This window comes from Panulirus ornatus, chromosome 6, assembly GCF_036320965.1.
Source record: "Panulirus ornatus isolate Po-2019 chromosome 6, ASM3632096v1, whole genome shotgun sequence".
Lineage (NCBI taxonomy): Eukaryota > Metazoa > Arthropoda > Malacostraca > Decapoda > Palinuridae > Panulirus > Panulirus ornatus.
Window position 1 is genome coordinate 15,105,394 of NC_092229.1, and position 24,293 is coordinate 15,129,686.

Here is a 24,293-nt window from a genome sequence, read left to right on the forward strand (position 1 = left end):
CATTTCACCATGTGTGCTGAGGATGTGTGCTGATACACCAAACAAACCACATACTGTTCGGGACGTCGCTGGAGTAGAGCAAAGTGCAGAGGGAGTGGAAAAGGGGCAACCGTCATACCTATCCGTTATACAAGAGACCGGGAACAGAGGCACTAAACTACAACAGCAGACCAGTCCCCCCTGACGAGTGGGGTCTGTCACCTTCGGGAAAAGATAATCAAAAAGCAAACAGATGACCTTCTACGGATGAGAAATTACCCGAGAGAGAGAGAGAGAGAGAGAGAGAGAGAGAGAGAGAGAGAGAGAGAGAGAGAGAGAGAGTCCAGTTTTAAAGAAACACGATCATGAACGACGAACCCTCGAGGTTTCTACGGTCTCAGATCTGTCTTTAAAAAATTCTGGAGAACCGAAAAGCGCGACACAGTACCGCAAGAGGGCTGGTTATGAAGCTGCATCACCAGGTAGAAACAAGGGGGCGGGAGAGAGAGAGAGAGAGAGAGAGAGAGAGAGAGAGAGAGAGAGAGAGAGAGAGAGAGAGAGAGACTTGCAATGGACAGAGGATTACCTCAGTGGAGGGCAACAATGGACGCACGTCAGAGTAGCATTCTCGAAAAGAGAAGCTGGAGCGTCGTAGGGTTTTTGCTTAGGACCGTTAATCTTCTTGACCTACGTGAATGATCGTAAGAAAGTACTATGTTTTTAAAACAGTTTGATCACATTAACAGTAAACTGTTCTTCGAGAGATGCAGGGAGGGAGAGAACAACCAGAGCTCTGGCATGGTAAACTTAGTCAAACAAATCTTCAGGAAGTACTTTTATGGTATATAAGTGATGGATGAATTGACGTATATAGAAACGAATACTTGGTAAAAGCAGACAGCATACAAAATAAAAAAAGGTGTACGACAGAAAATGATATTCATAAGATGGGGGGGGGGGAGGACCATGAATGTAAACTCCCTCCTCATGCAGTAAAGTAGGTAATTACAAGTCTCCAGCACTTGGAAAGTATTGTGCAACTTCCGAGAGCTGCTGTAAACATGTACATCATCCGTCATTAACCACCCCTGACACAAGGCAATGTTGCCCGCGCCCGCGCACCGTCATGAATCAGGAGGTTACCCACGTACTGTGCGGCAGCTGGTGCCCGGGCCTCACCTGCTGCCTGGCCATATGTGTCCCGCCCTCCTACCTCGCTGTATTCATATACGCTATCTCGACACGACCGTGCTACTCCAGCTGCATGATAATACGGTGATAACAATGAGATAAGCCATCTATTGCCTTCATAACACTAGCTATCCTTTACACACACTGGTGTAAAATTACAATACCCCGAGGATAATCATGTAATTCAACAGAATATATCATCCCCGAAAGAGAATATCAACACAGCCAACTCTCACAGTCCTCAAATGAAAAATCAAATATAATAATAATAATAATAATAATAATAATAATAATAATAATAATCAATAATAATAATAATAATAATAATAATAATAATAATAATAATAATAATAATAATACCACCAGATTTAGGCCAACAATATTGGCGGTGCGGGTGAGAGGGTGCTGGCTGGCAGGCGAGCACCAGCGAGGTACAGTGGGGTAGCCTCGGAGGGAGGGAGAGAGGGAGGGGCCGGCCATGTGCTAAAGTGAGTGGGGTAGTGCTGAGGGGTGGGGGGATGGGGTGTTGCTGCCTCCCAACATTACGCCTCACTGCCTCCCTCCCTCCCTCCCACCCCTAAACTCCGCTATTCGACCTTGAACCCCCCCTCCCCCCCTCCAGCAGACACCAACACTTATCGCTGTTCAAAACTTTCACCGTCTGCCCCGCGCTGCACCGCGGGATCAGCTCGCCCACAGCCAGCCTGGTCGTTCTTCCCGGGCCCAGCCCACATTGCTTCCCTCGCCGACGCTCAACTTAACAACTCAATCAACTCTCTGAATTGGTAAGGTAAAGGGCCAAACTGTCACACCCGCCCACAAAGGTCGCATGGTCGAGCAGCACCGTCGCGATCAGGCAGCGGTGAAAGCTTCGGTAACACGACATGAACGCATAGATTCCCCCAGCTGAGTCTGCTCATGCAACACCAGATGAGTTAGCGGATGAATCTGGCAACTTACGCCCCCATGGTGACTCTACCAGCTGGACCTGACCCAGCAGACAGACAACCCAACAACGGGGCGCAGACGCGTGGATCAGACACCATGCGCTGATGTCACCATAAAGCAAGGTAGTCCTTGAACTGTGGTGGATGCATGTCGTCCCCCCGAGGGCAAGAAATGAAGACAACCCCGCCTGACACGACGGGGCTTAGAGCCAGGCCGACTGGCGACACTAGGCATTGCAGAGGTGCCGCTGCCAACTGTGTTTATACAGGCCACCAACACCGAGCCACTTACACTTAAGCTGGCCAGTGGCACCTACTACTGACAGACGTCTAAATTAAGTTTGGCCACTCAGTAAGGTAGCGCGGGTCGAAGATGATATAACGGAGTCCACACGTGATACCTGGGCGCAAAATTATGCAGAGGCGTGGGGTCACACACGATGCAGGGGCGAGGGGTCACACACGATGCAGGGGCGAGGGGTCACACAAGGTGCTGGGACGAGGTCGCACAGGATGCTGGGGCGTGGGGGGTCATACATGATACTGAAGCAGAAGAAAGCCCGGCGATGCTGGAACAGACGGCCTCATAGGGGGTACAGGAGAGACACGGGGACCACAAGCCCTGATAAGAACGGGAATCACAAGTCATGGGGGAAAGAATCACATTCAATGCTAAGAGGAAAATGAAATAAAAAACAAAAAAAAAATGCTGTGAAGGAATGCCAGGTGATTTTGGAATAAGGAAGAACCAAGGGGTGATGCCGGGAGAAAAGGGGAACCACAAGCGACGCTGGAACAAGGGTGAACCAAAAGTCGATGCTGCAAGACCGTGGAACGACAGGTGGTTCTAGAACACAGCCTTAAAGAGGAGCGACAGAAGCTGCTTCGGGAAAGAAGAAAAATAATTCATGCCAGAAGGGAGAACCAACCACGATACACAAAGAAAAATGCTGAAGACGCAGAACAAGAACTGATGCTGGTAGGCGCAAACACAGGCACGATAAAAGAAGGGACCACGTGTGATGATGCTGAGAAGAGGGAACAACTGGAGATGATCGAGAGGGAAACCACAGGTGATGATGGAAGGGGTGGGGGGGGGGGGGGGGGGGGGGGGGACCCGGTCATGTTGAAAGGAGGGGAACCACAGGCGATACTAAAACTTGCGGAACCACAGGTGTTGCTTGTTAGATGCTGCAATGAAACAATAGGTGGTGATGGAAGGAGGGAAAGCCACGTGATGCTGGACAGGTGGGAACCATAGGTGATGCTGGAAGGAGGGGAACCACAAGTGGTGCTGGAAGGAGGGAACCACAAGAGGTGCTGGAAGGAAGGGTACCACGGGTAATACTGGAAAGATGCAAATCACACGATGCTGGAAGGATGGAAACCAAAGGTAACGAAAGGATGGGAATCACACGTGATGCTGGAAGGGAATTATAGGAAGAAGGGAACTAAAGGTTCCACGTGATCCTGGAAGGGAAGTGTGCGTGTTAATAGAGGGATGGGAACCACAATACTGGGAGGTGAAGGTCCAGAGGGGAACCACAATGCTGGGAGGTGAAGGTCCAGAAGGGAACAACAATGCTGAGAGGTGAGGGGAACCACAACGCTGGGAGGTGAAGGTCCACAGGGAACCACAATGCTGGGAGGTGAGGGGAACCATAAATGCTGGGAGGTGAAGGTCCAGAGGGGAACCACAATGCTGGAAGGTGAAGGTCCAGAGGGGAACCACAATGCTGGGAGATGAAGGTCCAGAGGGGAACCACAATGCTGGGAGATGAAGGTCCAGAGGGGAACCACAATGCTGGGAGATGAAGGTCCAGAGGGGAACCACAATGCTGGGAGATGAAGGTCCAGAGGGGAACCACAATGCTGGGAGATAAAGGTCCAGAGGGGAACCACAATGCTGGGAGATGAAGGTCCAGAGGGGAACCACAATGCTGGGAGGTGAAGGTCTAGAGGGGAACCACAATGCTGGGGGTGAAGGTTCAGAGGGGAACCACAATGCTGGGAGGTAAAGGTCCAGATGGGAACCACAATGCTGGGAGGTGAAGGTCCAGAGGGGAACCACAATGCTGGGAGATGAAGGTCCAGAGGGGAACCACAATGCTGGGAGGTGGCCTAGAGGGGAACCACAATGCTGGGAGATGAAGGTCCAGAGGGGAACCACAATGCTGGGAGGTGAAGGTCCAGAGGGGAACCACAATGCTGGGAGGTGAAGGTCCAGAGGGGAACCACAATACTGGGAGGTAAAGGTCCAGAGGGGAACCACAATGCTGGGAGGTGCTGGGAGGTGAAGGTCCAGAGGGGAACCACAATGCTGGGAGGTAAAGGTCCAGAGGGGAAGCACAATGCTGGGAGGTGAAGGTCCAGAGGGGAACCACAATGCTGGGAGGTGAAGGTCTAGAGGGGAACCACAATGCTGGGAGGTGCTGGGAGGTGAAGGTCCAGAGGGGAACCACAATGCTGGGAGGTGAAGGTCCAGAGGGGAACCACAATGCTGGGAGGTGAAGGTCCAGAGGGGAACCACAATACTGGGAGGTAAAGGTCCAGAGGGGAACCACAATGCTGGGAGGTGCTGGGAGGTGAAGGTCCAGAGGGGAACCACAATGCTGGGAGGTAAAGGTCCAGAGGGGAAGCACAATGCTGGGAGGTGAAGGTCCAGAGGGGAACCACAATGCTGGGAGGTGAAGGTCTAGAGGGGAACCACAATGCTGGGAGGTGAAGGTCTAGAGGGGAAGCACATGATGTAAAACTGGGACCGCAGTAGATGCTGGATGGGAACTACAGGTATAGTGGAAGGACAGGAACCAGATGATAAATGGAGGGGAGCCACGTGTTTTGGAAGGAGGGAAAACCCCAAACGATGCTTGTTGCATGAAGAGGTACCACAGGAGGGGCTTGGAAGTCGGGGAGTAACAGGTGATGATCGTTAGAAACCACAGGTGATAAGACCAGGAACCAGAGGTGAAGCTGGAAGGAGGCGGGGGGGACCACGTGATGCTGGAAGTATGGGAACCACAGATAATGCTGGAAGGGGAAGGTGAAACACAGACGATGGACTGGGGGTTAGGAGAACATGTGATAATGCAAGGAGAGGAACCAAAGACAATAACTGAAGGAAGAAGGAAACACAAGTAATGGTGGAAGGGAACCACATGTAATGATGGAAGGAGGGGAATCACAGGCCATTCTGGAAGGATGGGAACCACGTGATGCTGGAAGGAGGGGAACCACGTGATGCTGGAAGGAGGGGAACCACGTGATGCTGGAAGGAGGGGAACCACGTGATGCTGGAAGGATGGGAACCACGTGATGCTGGAAATATGAAAACAAAAGGTAATGCTGGAAAGATTGAAACCCCAGGCGAGGCTTGGATGTAAAGGAACCACAACCGATGATCGCAGGAAACCAAGGATGATAATGGAAGGAAGTACAGGAAAGACGGATGATGCTGGAAGGAGGGAAACCTAAGGTGATGCCTGGAAGAATGAGACCCACAAAGGATGCCTGGAAGGATGAAACCCACAAGTGATGCCTGGAAGGATGAAACCCACAAGTGATGCCTGGAAGGAGGGAAACCTCAGGTAATGCCTGGAAGAATGAAACCCACAAAGGATGCCTGGAAGGATGAAACCCACAAGTGATGCCTGGAAGGAGGGAAACCTCAGGTAATGCCTGGAAGAATGAAACCCACAAAGGATGCCTGGAAGGATGAAACCCACAAGTGATGCCTGGAAGGATGAATCCCATAAGTGATGCCTGGAAGGAGGGAAACCTCAGGTAATGCCTGGAAGAATGAAACCCACAAAGGATGCCTGGAAGGATGAATCCCACAAGTGATGCCTGGAAGGAGGGAAACCTCAGGTGATGCCAGGAAGAAACCCTGAAGTGAAGCCTGGAAGGAAGAAACCCAAAAGTGATGCCTGGAAGGATGAAACTCACAAGTGATGCCTGGAAGGATAAAACCCACAAACGATGCCGGAAGGACGAAACCCATAAGCGATGCCTGAAAGGATGAAACTCACAAGTGATGCCTGGAAGGATGAAACCCACAAGTGATGCCTGGAAGAAAGAAATCCGCAAGTGATGCCTGGAAGGATGAAACCCACAAGCGATACTTGGAAAAAACGGAACCAAAGGTAGTGCTGTCATGAAGGAAACTTGAGGCTGACGATAAATGGTTGGCAACCATGTCACTCTGGAAGAAAGGGAAATATCTGAAGCAGAAAGGAGGGGAACCACAGGTGATGCTGGAAGAATGGGGAACCACAGGTGATACTGGAATGAGAGGAAAAACAGGTCATACTGGAATGAGGGGAACCAAGTGATACTGAAATGAGGGGAAACAGGTGATGCTGGAGTGAGGGGAAACACAGGTGATGCTTGAATGAGAGGAAACACAGGTGATGCTGGAAGGAGGGGAACCCAGGTGATGCTGGAATGAGGGGAAACACTTGTGATGCTGGAGGTGGGGGGGGGGGGACACGAATGAGAGGAAGAAGGGGAACCACATGGAACATGGAAAACCAAAGATGATACTGGAAGTATAGGAAACACATGTGGTGCCGGAAGGAAGGGAACCACAGGTGATGCTGGAAGGAAGGGAACCACAGGTGACGCTGGAAGGAAGGGAACCACAGGTGATGCTGGAAGGATGGGAACCACAGGTGATGCTGGAAGGAAGGGAACCACAGGTGACACTGGAAGGAAGGGAACCACAGGTGATGCTGGAAGGAGGGGAATCACAGGTGATGCTAGAAGGAGGGGGAACCACATGTGATGCTGGAACAAGGGAAACCAAAGGTGATGCAAGGAGGGTAACCACAGACCAAGCTGGAAAATGAATCACATGGGATGCTGGAGAGAGGGGATAACACAGATCATGATGGAAGGAGGGGAACCACACGTGATGCTGCTGTGGGGAGAGAACAAGTAATACAGGAATGGGGCACTACAGGTGACGCTGGGATGGAGGGAACCACAAATGGTGATGGATTAAAAGAGATCAAGCTAAATGGGGACAGGGACAGGTCATGATGGAGTTGGGGGGGACCAAAGATGAGGCTGGAGGGGAGGGAAGGAGGGGGCAGCGACCTTGGGGTGTGAGGGCCGAGGACAGGGTTGGTTGGGGGGAGGGAGGCGTAGGGGGCAGGTGCAGGGCGAGGCAGGCGGGGCGTGAGAGTGGTGGCGAGCGGATAGCAGTCTCCTCCACCACCACCACCACCACCACATCAACAACAACGCCACCATCACCGCCGCCCGGGAACGGGGATCCCTACTCACTGCTACGTCACTATGACGTCACAACGCGTCACGCACGTGGCCCCGCCTCTCGCGCCCCCACTGCTTCACTGGGTCAATGCCAAGGTTACAAGGCTTACTACACTGCGCATATACGCGCACACGCGTCCACTCAGCCGCCTTCCCGCCCGTGCTCGCCACCACGATGCACCTGCCAATGACCTCCCACCTGAGCGCTTCTCTCTCATGACCTCTGATTTTTCTAACCTCCCCGCCAGGTCACCTCGACCCTACAGGGTAATGCACCACAGTGGAGAGGACAGGAAAGCGTACCACAGTTGACCAGTCTTAATCCTCCTTAAAATGTCATTATTTAGTTTCGTTATCCAACCCACCTACAAGTACCGACATACACACAGACGTTAATGTACACACCATTCATAAATTTAGGAAACTGTAAGGTAGTAAGAGAGAATGTTCAAGAGATGAGTCCTCACGAGCGGTAAAACTCCCTCCCCGTATAGCACACAGACCAAACTGCATCATCATACAGGGGTAACACCACACTGCAGGAGACGCTCCATAATCCCCACAGGGAATCGTCACAGTACTGACCCAACCAAGTCTTCAAGTATCTATGAGGCAATGAGAGAGACGTACTCGTGCAGTCTGACGACAAGGACAGGTCACACAATCTCGGGTATAAGGTCGCGCTCGCTACTAGGCCATGAGAAGTCGCAGGATAGCATCATTTTCCCTACAACCATCTTTCCACGACATCTGTAAATGTCTCCTGCACGGTAGATGATTACTTGGAGTTTAGGCCTATTGATGGAGATGTCACTGTTTCCTGGTGGGTGCGGCAGCGTAAATAAAGACCACTTTCGAGTGACAGGTGACAGTCGGGAGCAATTAATGCAGTCCAAGATCATAACGGCGGGATCCACGTCCCGCCCAGTCATGGGCCCCAACCGACTTGCCACCGTCCCGGGCCGGCCACACACATCCGCACGCTCGCCCACACTACAAATGACAACAAGCCAAAATAACTCCCACGTGGCGAGCCACGAAGATGCTTTTGGCTGGGAACGGCAAGGCAACCTACCCAGAGAGAAACTAGGTCGATCCAGGCCGCGTGGCGGAGCCCCCAGACCTGCGCATACCAGGCTAAGGTACACCTCGCGTCGTCCTCCGGATTCGCCATACGCGTTCTTTACCCAAGATCATTAGGAAACCACATCTCCGTCCGCCGACCGCCAACCTGTGGACTACGCCAACTACAGCCTGCCACGTGCATCTTTAACGGGAACCTCTCTCACTGGATGATCACCAGGAGGACCCACCAGACTACACTCTACCCTGTGCTGAACTACCAAAACCCACAGTAGGAATCACGTGACAAGGAGTGGGGGAGGCTTCACTCCCCTCCGGAGGTTCAAGATCTACCAAGCTGCCACCACCAGGAAACCTCATGCTCGTCCGCTCCACGTCCCAAAAACACGTATACCCAGGCAACTCCACAGACGTCCCACTCCTTCTGAGGGCACTTCCCTGACCAGAAAGCAAATGCACTGCTCCCCTGCAGTACCTCGTGCCTCAACTAGTCCACCACACGGAGGTAATATATCACCATGATGCTCCACAGCCAGTGATGGTTCACCGTTGTGACAGCACACACACACACAACACACACAAACACACACATATATACACATACAACCTTAGTTTATCTCTCGAGCGGCGCCAGCCAAACGCATGGATAAGAAGGCGAGGCTGGAGCGAGACACGAGACCAGGCTGGGTGTGATGCCGGCCGCTCAGGATCAGCCTGGCCAGGCAGCCAGTCAAGGTTATCACACACTCCCGCCGCCGCCACCAACACCGCCACCAAACGCCATCATCCTCACTCGACTTGAACAATGCTACATAAATATCATTATCATCATAACCGCATTATCATTATGATGATGATACATTCCATGCAGGTATAGGGTAGAGATGTTTTCCTTTGGAGTGACAGGGTCCCTAACATGACTCCTTTCCTTCTACTGATGATACAGACAAGCCTATTGCGAGTTTTCACTCCGCGTAACCATTTACTGAAGGAGTGCAGCAAAACCCACGCAATGTGTGTGTGTGTGTGTGTGTGTGTGTGTGTGTGTGTGTGTATAAGGACAGATAAATGGGTGGAGGATCTTTTTGTAGGCGTGGCAGGATCAGGAACTTAGCTTCGCCGTGTTCCTCCAGTTTCTACTTTTACGTACTGAAGATTTTCAGCCCAGCTGTCGACTCTACGATATGCTGAACGTATATATAAATTCTCTCTCTCTCTCTCTCTCTCTCTCTCTCTCTCTCTCTCTCTCTCTCTCCTCTCTCTCTCTCTCTCTCTCTCTCTCTGTTTCCTTGCGCTACCTCGCAAACGCGGGAGACAGCGACAAAATATATATATATATATATATATATATATATATATATATATATATATATATATATATATATAGTACCATTTCGGGCCGGAGAGTTGAATCCAGGCAACACAACAGCAAGAGATTAGCGCACCAGTGAAGCAACAAGAGACGAACCCTATCGCTCTGACACTCCTATATACAGCAACCAGGGCCCCGTCCACTCTGTGGGCCTGTTGGGCTGCCCACACTCTGGTCTCGAGGACAAACATTACCGAAAAGCCCGTGAGTCGATCTCCAGCGTCCTCGGTACCACTGTGTGGGCGGGCGGCCTGTGAGTGGTCAGGACCCTAGTGCTGTAGACTGCAGGCAGGTAGCCAGGGTTTGACTTTCAGGCAAGATAAGGTAAAAATTGTTTACATTGGTTTACATGACCATTACATGTCTGTTTCCTGGCGCTACCAGGTGGGGTAACGACAGGAATAGATGAAGGCAAGCAAGTATGAGTATGTACATGTGTATATATGTATATGAATGGGGTTTATGTATAAATATGTGTATATGAGTGGATGGGCCATTCTTCGCAGTTGCCTGGGCTACCTCGCTGACGCGGGAAAATATATATATATATATATATATATATATATATATATATATATATATATATATATATATATATATATAATATAATATATGGTGCGCACGTGTAGAGACACAAATCATCAAAGGAATAGCAAGTACATATCTTATCTTTACCGGCGACCATGGCCAAGAGGGTGGAGCAGTGTCCTTGGGATGTAGGAGTGCTGGGAAGGAACAGACCCAGGGGCAGCGGTCTTCACAACGAGAGAGAGAGAGAGAGAGAGAGAGAGAGAGAGAGAGAGAGAGAGAGAGAGAGAGAGAGAGAGAGAGAGAGAGAGAGAGAGAGAGAGAGAGAGACCCACGTGTGAATGAATACTAGTTCGTTTAAAGGCATGAGCTTGAGGTGCCCAGCCTTCTTGTGTGAATCAACTCGACATACCAACATGGAACACAGCAAAATACAAGACAATCTGAATCAACCTTTATGTTTTGGTGTCATGTTCAAACCCTCTTTACCCAGTACGTTCCACTGCTCCCCCCCCCCCTTCCCCCACCCGATACTTAAGCTTCCAGTGAGACTGCCCCGTTGTGGGTCGGCCCGTGAAGTAATACACAGCTATTAACAAATGTACGAAGACCTGTGAGGACTGAGGTGTGGTCTGGGTGCGGGGAGGTCAGTGCCCCGGGAGTAAGGACCTGGCCCCGGGGCAGCTGTCACGGGAGGGGCGACCACCAGCATCCGGGGCCACTTCCCAGATGTGTGGGTGAGATTGTGCCGGTGTGAGGCAGGGGAGGGAGTGAGGGAGGTGTAGGTGTATGACTCAACAGGTGCGGGGCGGCGCGGGCGGGCGGCGTGTGTACAGTGGTCCGGGAGGCTGGTGACGGCGTGCTGGTGGCAGCAGTGGTGCCGGAGTCACCACGGCCGCACCAGCACGAGCCGTGCGGCCGGCGTGTGGCCCCGTGGCGATGTGGAGGGAGCGGCCCAGTGTCGCCACGCTGTCTGCACTCCCACTACCTTGCTACCTACCTACCTACCTGGGCCGCGCACCACCGCCAACGTTCTGCGCTGCCCCACACCCCCCCACCACCAGCACCACGTGCATCCTCCCTCCACACACTGTTTACACACACCACGCCTCAACGCCACTATACGCCCACCTCTGCCGCGGCCCACGCCCGACCAGCCACTCTCCTTACCCCAAACCAACTAAGACATCCTTAGCTTGTTGCCACTTCCAGGAAATGAGGCTATGTGCACCACCATCTCCTGCCGACGGGCATAAATGAATGTCGTCATACCCAAGTTGCTCAGCTATGACGGTCGGTCGAGCGTCAGTAACCCCATCCACCACCAGCCAGCCGGAGAGCAATGACTCTCCCGCAACACGACGAGCGTGTGCCATACATGGCCAACTTATGGTCTCCTCCCGAGGGCACGCGCAGGAAAGACACGTCGTGGACTTTAATTAAACGATAAACGTTCTTTTTAATACAGACGCATTTCCCTACAGCTGTATGGCTAAGTACCGAGCCCCCCCCCCCCCCCCCCATACCCCATGTGCTGACTTCCTCGTCATACACCTCACTCACTCCAGGACCCTTCTTATCGATCACATATCTCACTGAAGGACATTCCTCGTCAAACCATCGTCCCGCTGGTGGCTCTTCCATGTCATTCTTACGAAACCAGAGGACCCGCTTTCCCCGGCATCACCACAGTAGAGGACCCGCTCTCCCCGGCATCACCACACCAGAGGACCCGATTTCCCCGGCATCACCACAGTAGAGGACCCGATTTCCCCGGCATCACCACAGTAGAGGACCCGCTCTCCCCGGCATCACCACACCAGAGGACCCGCTCTCCCCGGCATCACCACACCAGAGGACCCGATTTCCCCGGCATCACCACAGTAGAGGACCCGCTCTCCCCGGCATCACCACACCAGAGGACCCGATTTCCCCGGCATCACCACAGTAGAGGACCCGCTCTCCCCGGCATCACCACACCAGAGGACCCGCTCTCCCCGGCATCACCACACCAGAGGACCCGCTCTCCCCGGCATCACCACAGTAGAGGACCCGCTCTCCCCGGCATCACCACAGTAGAGGACCCGCTCTCCCCGGCATCACCACACCAGAGGAGCAGTCACCCCAAGCATCTTACCCCAGCACCTGCCTGCCCTGCTCTGGCAGCTTCCTCTCCACCTCCTCTTTCTTCCACCTCCAGCCTGACTTCACAAGACCCTTACACTACCCCCCCCCCCCCCCAAACCAACCACCACCACCTCCAGTAACCTTAGAACGTTCCTAATCTTCCCAAGTTCTCCTTCCTCAACCTCAAGATCCCGGGTCGGGCGCCCTTCTAGTTAGTTCCCTCTCTGTGTTCCCAGGTCAGGTGACCATCCCTCAAGTCAGGCGTCCTCCCAGTTTTCTAACTGTCAGGTTACCACGTCAGGTGTCCTTCCCCCATGAATTCTACGCCTGTTTCCCAGCGAGGTATACCCTTCTGCAGGTCGGTTCACCCTTGCGTTCTCAATCCATGTGCCCTTCCTCCGTGTGCCACCAGGCACGATACTGCTTCCCCCGCCACCTCCTGACCGTGAGGTCATCGCCAGGCTGGGCGACTCTGACTCCTCCTGCTCGTCATGATCCTTCACAAATGCTTCTCTCAACTCCATTCTCAATCCAACGTCTCTTCTGTCTTTTCCTAATTACTTCTTCCACACTTTTTACGGAATATGACCGTTCCAGCACGTTTGCTCGCAGTCATACAGCGAAATGTGCTTTTTCCCCTTCATAAAACCGAAACTTTCTCTCCCTCCATCAATCTGAAAAAAAAAATACTCTCTCCCTTTACTCACGTTCTCTCTCTAAACCCTCCCTCCCTTCAATAACTTTTTTTTTTTCCTGCAATGACCGACATGGTGATCATACTCCAATCATAGGCCATCTCCGGTGAAAACAGTTACAAATGAAGTAAGCAGAAAACTAGCAATGACTTCACAAATGTACGTAGACCTGAGTCTTCACGACAGAAGAGTTAGAGGATGAGGGGAACACGAAGGGATGAAGACATCTCCAAAAAGCTCAGGTGTTCCACGGATGGAGGAGTGAGTGATCACTACCGCGGTCAATCCACGAGTGGCCCACCTGTCGTCTCCATGCAAAAACTGTGGTGAAGCAGCAGCCGGACTCGTGCCTTGTGTTCGAGCGATGGGAACGGAAACAACTCAAGAGACAAGTGACCAGAATAACACAGCCGTGTGTGTGTGTGTGTGTGTGTGTGTGTGTGTGTGTGTGTGTGAGAGAGAGAGAGAGAGAGAGAGAGAGAGAGAGAGAGAGAGAGAGAGAGAGAGAGAGAGAGAGAGAGAGAGCATCAAGGTGTACACTTTCTCGGAAGGTATGGTTGAGGAGATAGGTAACAGGAGAATTAGTGTGAGGGAAGGCTTTCGTGCTTCTCTTCTGGTAGCCAGAGGTGGAGGAACATGCTAGCCATGTGTCAGAGCAGTACTCCATATTTCCCTGTGATTAATGCGAACTTTCTCTCAGTTGAATTAATCAACTTTTCCTCGGTCACTGTACTGGCTTAAATCTTCTCTCCCATTAACCCCAACCCTCTCTCTTCCTTCATTAACCTTCACTTTCTCTTCCTTCATTAACTCTCCCATTCACTGAACGAGTTTCTCCACCTGTACCTAGCCCTTCCTAACCCCTAACTATAACCCTTTCAATCATCCTGATCACTGCCTCTCTTAACAATCTTTAACTCCCTTCACTAACCTAATCTATAGTTACCATATCCCTCTTCCAGTCCCATCACAATCTCCACTACTGTTCTGGGGGATCCTCCCTCACCCAGCCCTGGTCCTCCTCAGTGCTTCACTTCCAGTCGCCAGCCTTCCCAGCTCTTCCTTACCTTTCATCTCGGGTTCTCCCCTCAGCCCACTGGCCGCCAGCACCCTCCCTCTAAAGCTCGCCAAAGCAGTCCTCCCCCTTCTGCGGTAACGAAGCACCTTACCTCCAACACCTTTCCGAGGAGCCGTCTCTTATCATTTTAGCTGCTCCTCGCCCTTCACCTCAACAGTAGCCCACATCAGCACCCGTCTCCCCATTCCTCATAGTCTTATATCACTTCACTGATCAGAAATACAACTAATTATCTTCCCATTCCTCACAGTTTTATCTCACTTCACTGATCACAAACACAACCAATTACCTCACCATTTCTCACAGTTTTATCTCACTTCACAGATCACAAATACAACTAATTATCTCACCATTCCTCACGGTTTTATCTCACTTCACTGATCAGAAATACAACTAATTACCAATCAAGATCACATCAAAGTCTTGTACAACATAATGAGGGTATTGTGTTACTTTTCGTCATGACGGAAACACGAAAATCTTACTTACCGTTGATGGGAAAACATGCAGAGCTGCCCGGAGACTTAGGACTCACCTTATGTAAATGTGCTTGAGGGCTGTTGAAGAGTTGACACAACCTGCTGGCAGACGGAAATCCTCAAGGATGTCCTCCCATTCATTGCGAGCATTGACCTGTCAACGAAAAATGTCATCAGTTATACGAAACATCAACACACGAAACTAATCAGTTTTATGATGGCCTACCATGACCTACGGGAGGTGTAAAGCTTATAGTCAAAACTTGAGTGATCATATATATATATATATATATATATATATATATATATATATATATATATATATATATATATATATATATATATATAAGCTGGGATTAATGCACAGGTACGAATGGAAGAAACCAAGTCTAAACATACTAAGCTATCTTTGGAACATGAGAGAATACGACAGGTCGAATCAAAGCACAAATACCACAGTTTGATTTTCCGAGACAAGACTTATCCCAAAGTTCTATAAAGATGACGTCACCATTTTTCCGCGTTTGAAAATGAGACCAATAATCTCTCTCGGTCCCAAGAAGTTTTGGTCGATTGTGATACAAACTGTTCCTAGTAGTAAGGTTTCAGATCGCATATGCAGCGGTGTTTGTGATTATGAAGTGATAAAGGATGTTGTACTGAAACCTTATGAATTAACTCCAGAAGCTTAAAGAGTAAGTTTATGAATAAGCTTAAGAGCCCTTAACCAGGGTTATGTAAAATATATTCGCGAAAAGGGCGATGTATTGACGCAGCGGCTACGCTCCGAACAAGATTGTGAGCTGGCAAAACTTAAAGCATTCATGTTACTCGAGGAATGTAAGCGCAGTGTGCCCCTTGAAGGTATGAATTATTTGGTCGAGAGAAGTGAATTCTGTTGACAAGACTGGCTCACTAGCAGATCAGTATGCGGACTCACGAGCTTGCTACGATGAGGCCTCTAAAATATTTGGATAAGGGAAAATTTCAATAATCGTGTAATCCCATCTGAAACCCGCCCACTTGTATGAACCAAAGAGTAACAACCCCGCGAGGGTCATGGTTCATGTTATCGTAGTGGCAAGGGTAAGCCAGTAAATCTTGTCTCAACCTTGGACCCACCTAACCCTCCTCAAGTGTGATGGTGGAAACGGTGAGTGACGACAACTTTGTAGGTGAAGGTCCGTTTACATGGCGCTCCTGTTTTTTTTTAAGGGTTGTGTGTCTAGTTGTGGAGTGAGGAAGGAGGTGATCGTAGTGCGTAATTCTGGTGCGATGCAGTCTCTATTGTTAAAGAGGGTTTGGTGTCTTTGGGAGAGTCTGGAAAAACGGGTCTTGTTAGAGGGGCTGTGGACACTCGAGGCCGCTCCACTAGCCGATGTGTGTGTGTGTGTGTGTGTGTGGAAACATCTCTTCATGGGATCTGTTCTTGTGGAAATTGTGGATAGGTTGCCTATCTCGGGAGTGGACTTTTGTGTTGGGCAATGACTTAGCGGGAGGGAAAAATGAGCTCAGTCCCAGTGTCGTCTACGAGACCCGTGGAGTCCACGGAGACAAGGTAACTTCAAGGAAGAGGAACCACATTTATCCCCAGTGGGCGCAGTTACCAGGTCCAGGACTGGCAGATCGTGTGCTTTTGTGGAGACAGGTCAACACGGGAAGAGAGAGAACACCCTCTGAGGATGAGACCGGTCACGCGGAGCTGTGTGATACTTGGTTGGTTTGGAATCCGAACAAGGATTAGTGGGTGAAGCTGATGATGATGTCTCGGCAGAATCTGAGGGAATTGCAGAGCCGACCTAAAACTTACAAAAATGTTTGAGTCTACTGACGGTTATTATATTCGGGATGGGTTACTAATGAGGAAATGGTGTCCGGTGTCACGTCATGTGATGGGGAAGCCTAATCAAAAGATTTAGGTTGCTCCCTTAGTTCCAATTACCCCTTTTGAAGCTCAGTTTGACCGGCTTATAGATGACACAGTGGGCCCCTTGGCAAAAACCTCATCTGCCAACTACTACATTTTTAAGTATTATTGATATGGCCACAAGATATCCCGAAGCGATACCTTTAAGCACCATGAACGCAAAAGCTCTTGTCCGGGAATTGCTTCGCTTTCTCACCAAGTATGACTACCCAGAGAGGCGCAATCTGATCACGGGCCCAATTATATGTCCAGGACTTTTAAACAAACCCTGAACGAGCTGGGTACTGGCAAGACTGCTTCCACCGCTTACCATCCTCAGAGTCTGGGTCCACTGTGACGTTACCATCCCACACTAAAGTCCGTGCTGAAAAAGAATTGTGCCAACGCTAGAGACTGGGATAAGGGACAGCCGTTCCTGTTGTTTGCCACCAGGGAAGTGCCGAACGAGTCTCTAGGTTTCTCCATCTTCGAACTGATGTTTGCCTACGAGATCCGAAGGCCTCTTTAAGTTATTGAAAAAGTCTGGCTGAACAACTGTGTGAGTGTTGGACTGCTAGACTCTGTCAGCGAGTTAAGACACAAGACACACTACAGAGATTTTAGAAGACTCAAGACCGAATGAAAAGCTGGTATGACAAACGGTCCCGATTGGAGTTTTGAGACGGGGGACTAGGTGTTGCTTCCATTCCCCCAACCAGGACAACCACTGGCATCCAGTTTTCAGGCTCCATACACCATAATCATGAGGGTAGGAGACTTAAATTACCTTGTCTCCGACTCCTAATAAGTGAAGAAAGCAAACACTATGCCACATCAACATATCTAAACCATATTCTAATCGTGATTCTTCCCCTGCCAAGCAGAATGTGCCGGTGTGTGGGGTCGATCTTCCAGCAGGTGTGTGTGTCGAGGACGACGATCCAGCTACGGGCGACCTGGGGGCCCTGACGAAGGCACGGACTGGGAATGGGAGGCGAAACTCTCGCACCTGATGGAAGATGAACGGATGGAGATCTCTGCCCTACTGTCTAAACACCCAGAGGTTTTCCGAAGCACATCTGGACAGCCCTCACTGACAAACCAGGACGTAGAGGTTGGGCGAGTGTACAACGAGCAACCATCCTTCTGGAGGATCTAAACTACATGCTGGAGCACGATCCAATTGAGGTGTCAGAGTGGAGCTCGCCCGTGAGCCTTGTACCCAAGCCCGACGGGACATATCGGTTCTGTATCGACTACCGCCGAGTCAACGAGGTAAAGAGGACTGACACTTACCCCTTCCACGAGTGAAATATTGCATAAATCAAGTTGGCAATGTTCGCTATCCAACAAAACTCGACCCACCAAAAAACTGAATTGGCAAATTAAACTAACAGAGAGAGCACAAGATATCATTGCTTTCGTAGTGTTGGAAAGGGACATATAAGTGTAAACTGATGTCTTTTGGCATGAAAACTTCCCCTGCCACAATTCAGTGAACTACATTTGCCTAAAGATGATATTGTGATGTATAGTCAAGAGTTGTGAGTCACTTCCACAAACAATAAAGATCCAGGATTTAGCCCAGAGGTAAGCCCCTCTATTTAGAAAAGAACTACGACGTTTTATGGGTACGGCAGGGTACTACCGTATGTCCATTGTTAACTTTGCCACTATTACAGCTCACCTAACAGATTTATTGAAGAAAAATGTAAAGTATGTTTGGGATGAGGAGTGTGAGACAGCCTTCCATCAGTTAAAAGCCATACTTTGTAATAATCCGATTTTGCAGGCTGATCTTAACAAACCATTTGAATTAGCAATTGATCCAGAAATGTACGAGCTGGTGCTTGTCCTCTTGCAAGAGGGCAAAGAAAAGAAGATTGACCATCCAGTAAGCTACTTTAATTAGAAACTTATTCAAGCCCATTACTATTATCATTGAAAAGGATCTTTCATCTTTAATACTTGCATTACAGCACTCTCACGTGCATTTGTGCCCTTCAGGCAATCCCACCATTGTGGATACTGACCAAGGCGCTTCCTCGCTAACGCAAGACGCGTACAACTTCCGTGGTTTCCCCTTACCGCTTCAAGTGACCTGGTTCAGTCCATTCATACATAGCACGTCGCTCCAATTCACTTTTCCAGCATGTCCTGCACCCCCTTTGCATATTCTGGCCTTATAATACAACTTCTTCCACTCCATCCTTCCACCTCCTCCTCGGTTTCCCCTTTCTTCTTCCAACATGTATACCCACTCGATCATCCTCTCCTTTAATCCCTCTACTTACATGTATACTTAAGTCATTGTCTCCTTATGCCCAAACTGTTTCAGAACACTCCTTCAACCCTCTCACACACACACTCGTATAACTTCCACACCTCTCTCTTACCTCAACATTGATCAACCCTCTTTACACCATTTGCTGTCCTCAAACATTTCATCACAAACACATCTACCCTCTTCCAGCGACGCCTCGAATCCACACACCATCAAACATACCCATTTTTGACCTCACAGACAATGACCCCTCTTTCTACACACCTCAGCCCCCTTAAACCATCATATGACTACCTTCAGCTTCCGGGGTTCCATTCCCTGCCATGTCCACGACTAGTCATCAAACCTACTCCATTTCCTACAAGTGGTCTCCACTCAACTTGCATTCCAAACTGTCTTTTACCACAGGCAAACCTAATATCCTTGCTTCTGTTCACGCTTACTCTCAACTTTCTCCTTTTAAAACACTCTCCTACACTCGAACACCAACAGCTACGATTCTCACTCGAATCTGCCACCAGAAACGCGTGTGATCAGCACACAACTGTCTCACTTCCCACGACCCATCCCGATACTGAAAACCTGTCCGTCTCTAATACCCTTTATCACTTCCTATCACAGTGGTATCCTCATTGTATTCTACTTTGTTCCATAACTTAAATGCTTTTTTTTCTTTTGCTTTCACTCCTCAATATCATCATCGGTTTGGCTACTGACGTTTTCCTCTTTTTGCGGAATGTGGCTGAGATTCCAACTGATCCCGGAGCAAAATGTTTTCTGATCAATTGCTTTGATCATAAAATCTGGCATTTCAATATTCATGAAAGCATTTTTATACGTTAAAATATTCATCGTTCAATTTTTCTCTGCATTTAGAGTTGAATTCCAATTCGAAATGTTCAATCAGCATCCTATGTATTTCATGGCTGTAATTTTCATACATTTCTCCTTCCTGTTATTGTCAAATTCACATTCGTTCTTATCAATATCAAACGTTTGTACTGACTTCTATGACCTGATGCACATGTTCTACTTCTACATCAGAATACAGTGCCACATCTTGTACATCATCTATGGTACCGTTTCCTCCTGTCAGTCTGTGGTTGACCTGCAGTAAGCTTAACAATTCACAAAGTCGTTAAAACTGTTCTCCGTCATCTGCTGATCAGCGACTCTTGTTCTTTTATCTACCTCTATAATCTTCTACTCTCTTCTACCATTCACTTAATAAAGTTAATTCTCCAGCCCATGTAGTTATCCCACCCGTTTCCTCTAAATCCTTCAATATATCTTTAAATTTTGCCAAGATTACTTCATGTTCATTCAGCATTGTTTCTGGTGGTCGGTCCAATGCTGGTACGCTCACTGTAATTCACATGCTTTGTTAAATCATCGTTACCAGTTACCTTTATACCACATGATGGTCTTACATTCCTACACCCGGTTCGTATCTGGTTTGTCAGCTACGATATGTTTCACTGTTCCACGTTTACTTCATCTTTCGCTTTTTTTTTTTCCTTAAGGCAAACTTCAAGCACGTTAATTAACAGCGACTTGTTATCCTCTGTGTATTCACTATAATTCACTTTCATTTCAGAGTTCTCATATATCACGTCTCTGTTTATTCATATACATTATCTTCGAAGGATCTTCAGGTTGTTTAATTGTCCTCAGCTGGTTTTTTTGGTTACTGTCTTTTCCCCCATGTTCCCTCTCAGCAACCCCCTCCTGCGGTTGGGGAAGAGGGGAAGTCGATTTAAAGCCTCGCGTGTATTTCGCTATGGGATGCTCAACTGCTTCGGCAGCAGCTTGAGTTATAATGATCTATGAGATGCTTGTTGTCTGCGTGTGATCACACTTACCTATCATAGCAGCGACACTGCTGCACACTACGTTACGACTGGGTCTTGCCACCCACTAATGTTTTAAGGCCAAAAGTGGATGGATGTGTCGACATGTCGCTATGGTGACACGACACCATACACCACCCATCACTCCACCCGAGAAGAGAGAGAGAGAGAGAGAGAGAGAGGGGGGGGGGGGGGAATGCTTTCACATGAAATCCAGGTAACAGGTCTCACTATTACAGCAAGTTAACACATACAGCTTTTGCTATGCTATCTGGCTACCAATCACCTCCCAAAACTTTGCCATTAGCAACAAGATGCTTTAAACATCAACAAACAAGTGACAACTGCATCGGAGTTAAACTTATTTTACTAACATAAACACACGCTGGGGTAAACGTAAAGACACGATAAAGGACAAGAAACATGCCGAGAGGAGCATCAATGTAAACACAGATAAAAGAATAAAGAGGTGTGAATGATTAACTTTAGAAACGGGAGTTATCATCAGTAAATAAAGCAAGGGAGTTATCATTATCAAAGTCAGAACAATGGGATGCCATCAAAGAAATGGGAAATAATAATAATAAAAAAAAAGAGCATCACTACTGGTAGTGCTGCGTCAAAGTGAAACACAAAAGAAAAAAAAATCGTCAGCGGGATAAAGGCTACCGAAGGTGACCGGCGGTGTCTGGCCTACTTCATAAAGAGTCATTAATACCTTTCAGTGGTACAAACAGATACCGTATTATCCAACACGACATCCATAAACCATTTGATGCGGCAGGTGCATTTACCTTCATGGCGTCACAAGAACTTTTCCTCCGGTTGCCACGAGCGGGAATACCCTCACGTCTTTAAAAGCCCCGTCAAATCTCGTGTGCGTGATGCCATCTGTGAGCAACAACGGAACTAGTGCATGTCTATGATCGGCTTTCCGCTCCCGCCGTAATAAGCCCCATGGTCTGAGGTTAATCTTCATACATGACAGTCTTGTGTGTTACACCTGACACATATATCATTTCGCTACATACATAACATACAAATGTGTATCTAATGTTTTGTAATGAAATGGAAAAATGATCTGATCAGTTTCCTATTGTTGTTTGTTGTTGCACATTTTTGTGATTGACCTTGATATTTCTCGTTTGCGTGCACCTTACAAATGTCACATATCTGGCGATATTTATAAGTAAGTTTCCAATCTTCTTAAAGTCATATATATATATATATATATATATATATATATATATATATATATATATATATATATATATATATATATTATCATTATTATTATTATTATTATTATTATTATTATTATTATACTTGTCGCTGTCTCCCACGTCAGCGAGGTAGCGCAAGGAAACAAGACGAGAGAATAGCCCAACCCAACCAAATACACATGCATATACATAAACGCCCACAAACGCACATATACATACCTATACCTTTCAAATATACATACATATACATACAGACATACATATTTACACAAGTGCATATTCATACTTGTTGCCTTCATCCATTCCCATCGCCACCACGACAAACATGAAAAACAGCAGCCCACCCCCACGTGTGCGAGGTAGCACTAGAAAGATACAACAAAGGCTACATTCGTTCACACTCAGTCTCTAGCTGTCATGTGTAATGCATCGAAACCATAGCTCCCTTTCCACATCCAAGACCTACAAAACTTTCCATGGTTTACCCCAGATGCTTCACATGCCCTGGTTCAATCCACTGACAGCACCTCAACCCCGATATACCATATCGCTCCAATTCACTCTATTCCTTGCAAACCTTTCACCCTCCTGTATATTCAGGCCCCGATCGCCCAAAATATTATTACTCCATCCTTCCACACGCACATATACATACCTATACGTCTCAACGTATATATATATATATATATATATATATATATATATATATATATACACACACACAGACATACACCTATATATACATGTACATAATTCATACTGTCTGCCCTTATTCATTCCCGTCGCCACCTCTCCACACATGGAATGACAACCCCTCCCCCGGCATGCGCACGAGGTAGCACTAGGAAAAGACAACAAAGGCCACCTTCGTTCACACTCAGCCTATAGCTGTCAGTTATAATGCACCTAAACCACAGCTCCCTTTCCACATCCAGGCCTCACAAAACTTTCCATGGTTTACTCCAGACGCATCACATGCCCTGGTTCAATCCATTGACAGCACGTCGACCCCGGTATACCACATCATTCCAATTCACTCTTTTCCTTGCACGCCTTTCACCCTCCTGCGTGTTCAGGCCCCGCTCGCTCAAAATCTTTTTCACTCCATCCTTCCACCTACAATTTGGTCTCCCACTTCTTGTTCCCTCCATCTCTGACACATAAATCCTCTTTGTCAATCTTTCCTTACTCATTCACTCCATGTGACCAAACCATTTCAATACACCCTCTTCTGCTCTCTCAATCACACTCTTTTTATTACCACACATCTCTCTTACCCTTTCATTACTTAATCAAACCACCTCACTCCACATACTGTCCTTAAACATTTCATTTCCATCACATCCACCATCCTCTGCACAACACTGTCTATAGCCCATGCCTCGCAACCATATAACATTGTTTGAACCACTATTCCTTCAATCATACCCATTTTTGCTCTCCAAGATAACCCACCCACTATACATATATATTACACCTGTATTTGCTGCCGTACAGACTAAATATTTAGATTTGGCCCACCTCATAAGCATGGCTTATCACATGTTTGTTGGCGTGCTAACTCATACACATCTATGTATCTTCTATACCACCACTACGAACTTACAGATATGTAAAGAACTTTTCCTCGCACTTCCAACTTAACACCCTCCTATCATTATCACCATAATTGGTACAATTGCTGATAAGCCAACAGTTGACTGAAGCATATGGTAGGGCCATACCTCCACCCTCTCGTAACAACAGGACTCTTTCATTGATACTGGTCCTGGGATAATTATAAATAAACAAAACTAAAAGTAGAACACTGAGTGTTCCTGGACTTTTATCAGCACAAGGTTACAAAAGCAAGTGAAAAATTACCTTTGGCAAGGCTGTATCATTACGAATAAAGTCAAAAAGAACTTCTCTCTCCAAAGGAGTTTACATCTCCCAGCTATTGGAAGTAATGCACCCTTAGGATACAGGAACACTTTAGAAAGGTCCAGAGCAACACCGGTATTTTTTCATGAAAATTAGTCCATGATGTAACCATGCATAAACAAATCTGAACATTACCCTTCAATCAATTATACAAACATAAAAGAATAGGTCCTTTAATATTCTGAGCTTTTGCCTCCAGAGTGCATGGAAAAATCATTGTAACTGCCTAATCTTAAGGTTAATGGTAAAATATCTAAGGGTATTTTAAATCATGCATACTAATGACATTTCAATGATATGGCAAAATGAAACTAGCTCATATTCCACCAATGTTTCAGACTGTATCCCAACTGC

The 24,293-nt window shown here is 48.1% G+C and overlaps 1 protein-coding gene across 3 annotated transcripts in view; it reads right to left on the reverse strand.

The window, feature by feature from the left end:
* Bap170 (Brahma associated protein 170kD) overlaps positions 1–24,293 on the reverse strand; it is a 284,703-nt gene that overhangs the window by 208,742 nt on the left and 51,668 nt on the right. For all 3 annotated transcript variants that reach the window (XM_071662586.1, XM_071662584.1, XM_071662583.1), the window contains exon 3: positions 14,810–14,907. In XM_071662586.1, the coding sequence (XP_071518687.1) occupies positions 14,810–14,907 (98 nt within the window). The remainder of the gene's footprint in view (positions 1–14,809; positions 14,908–24,293) is intronic.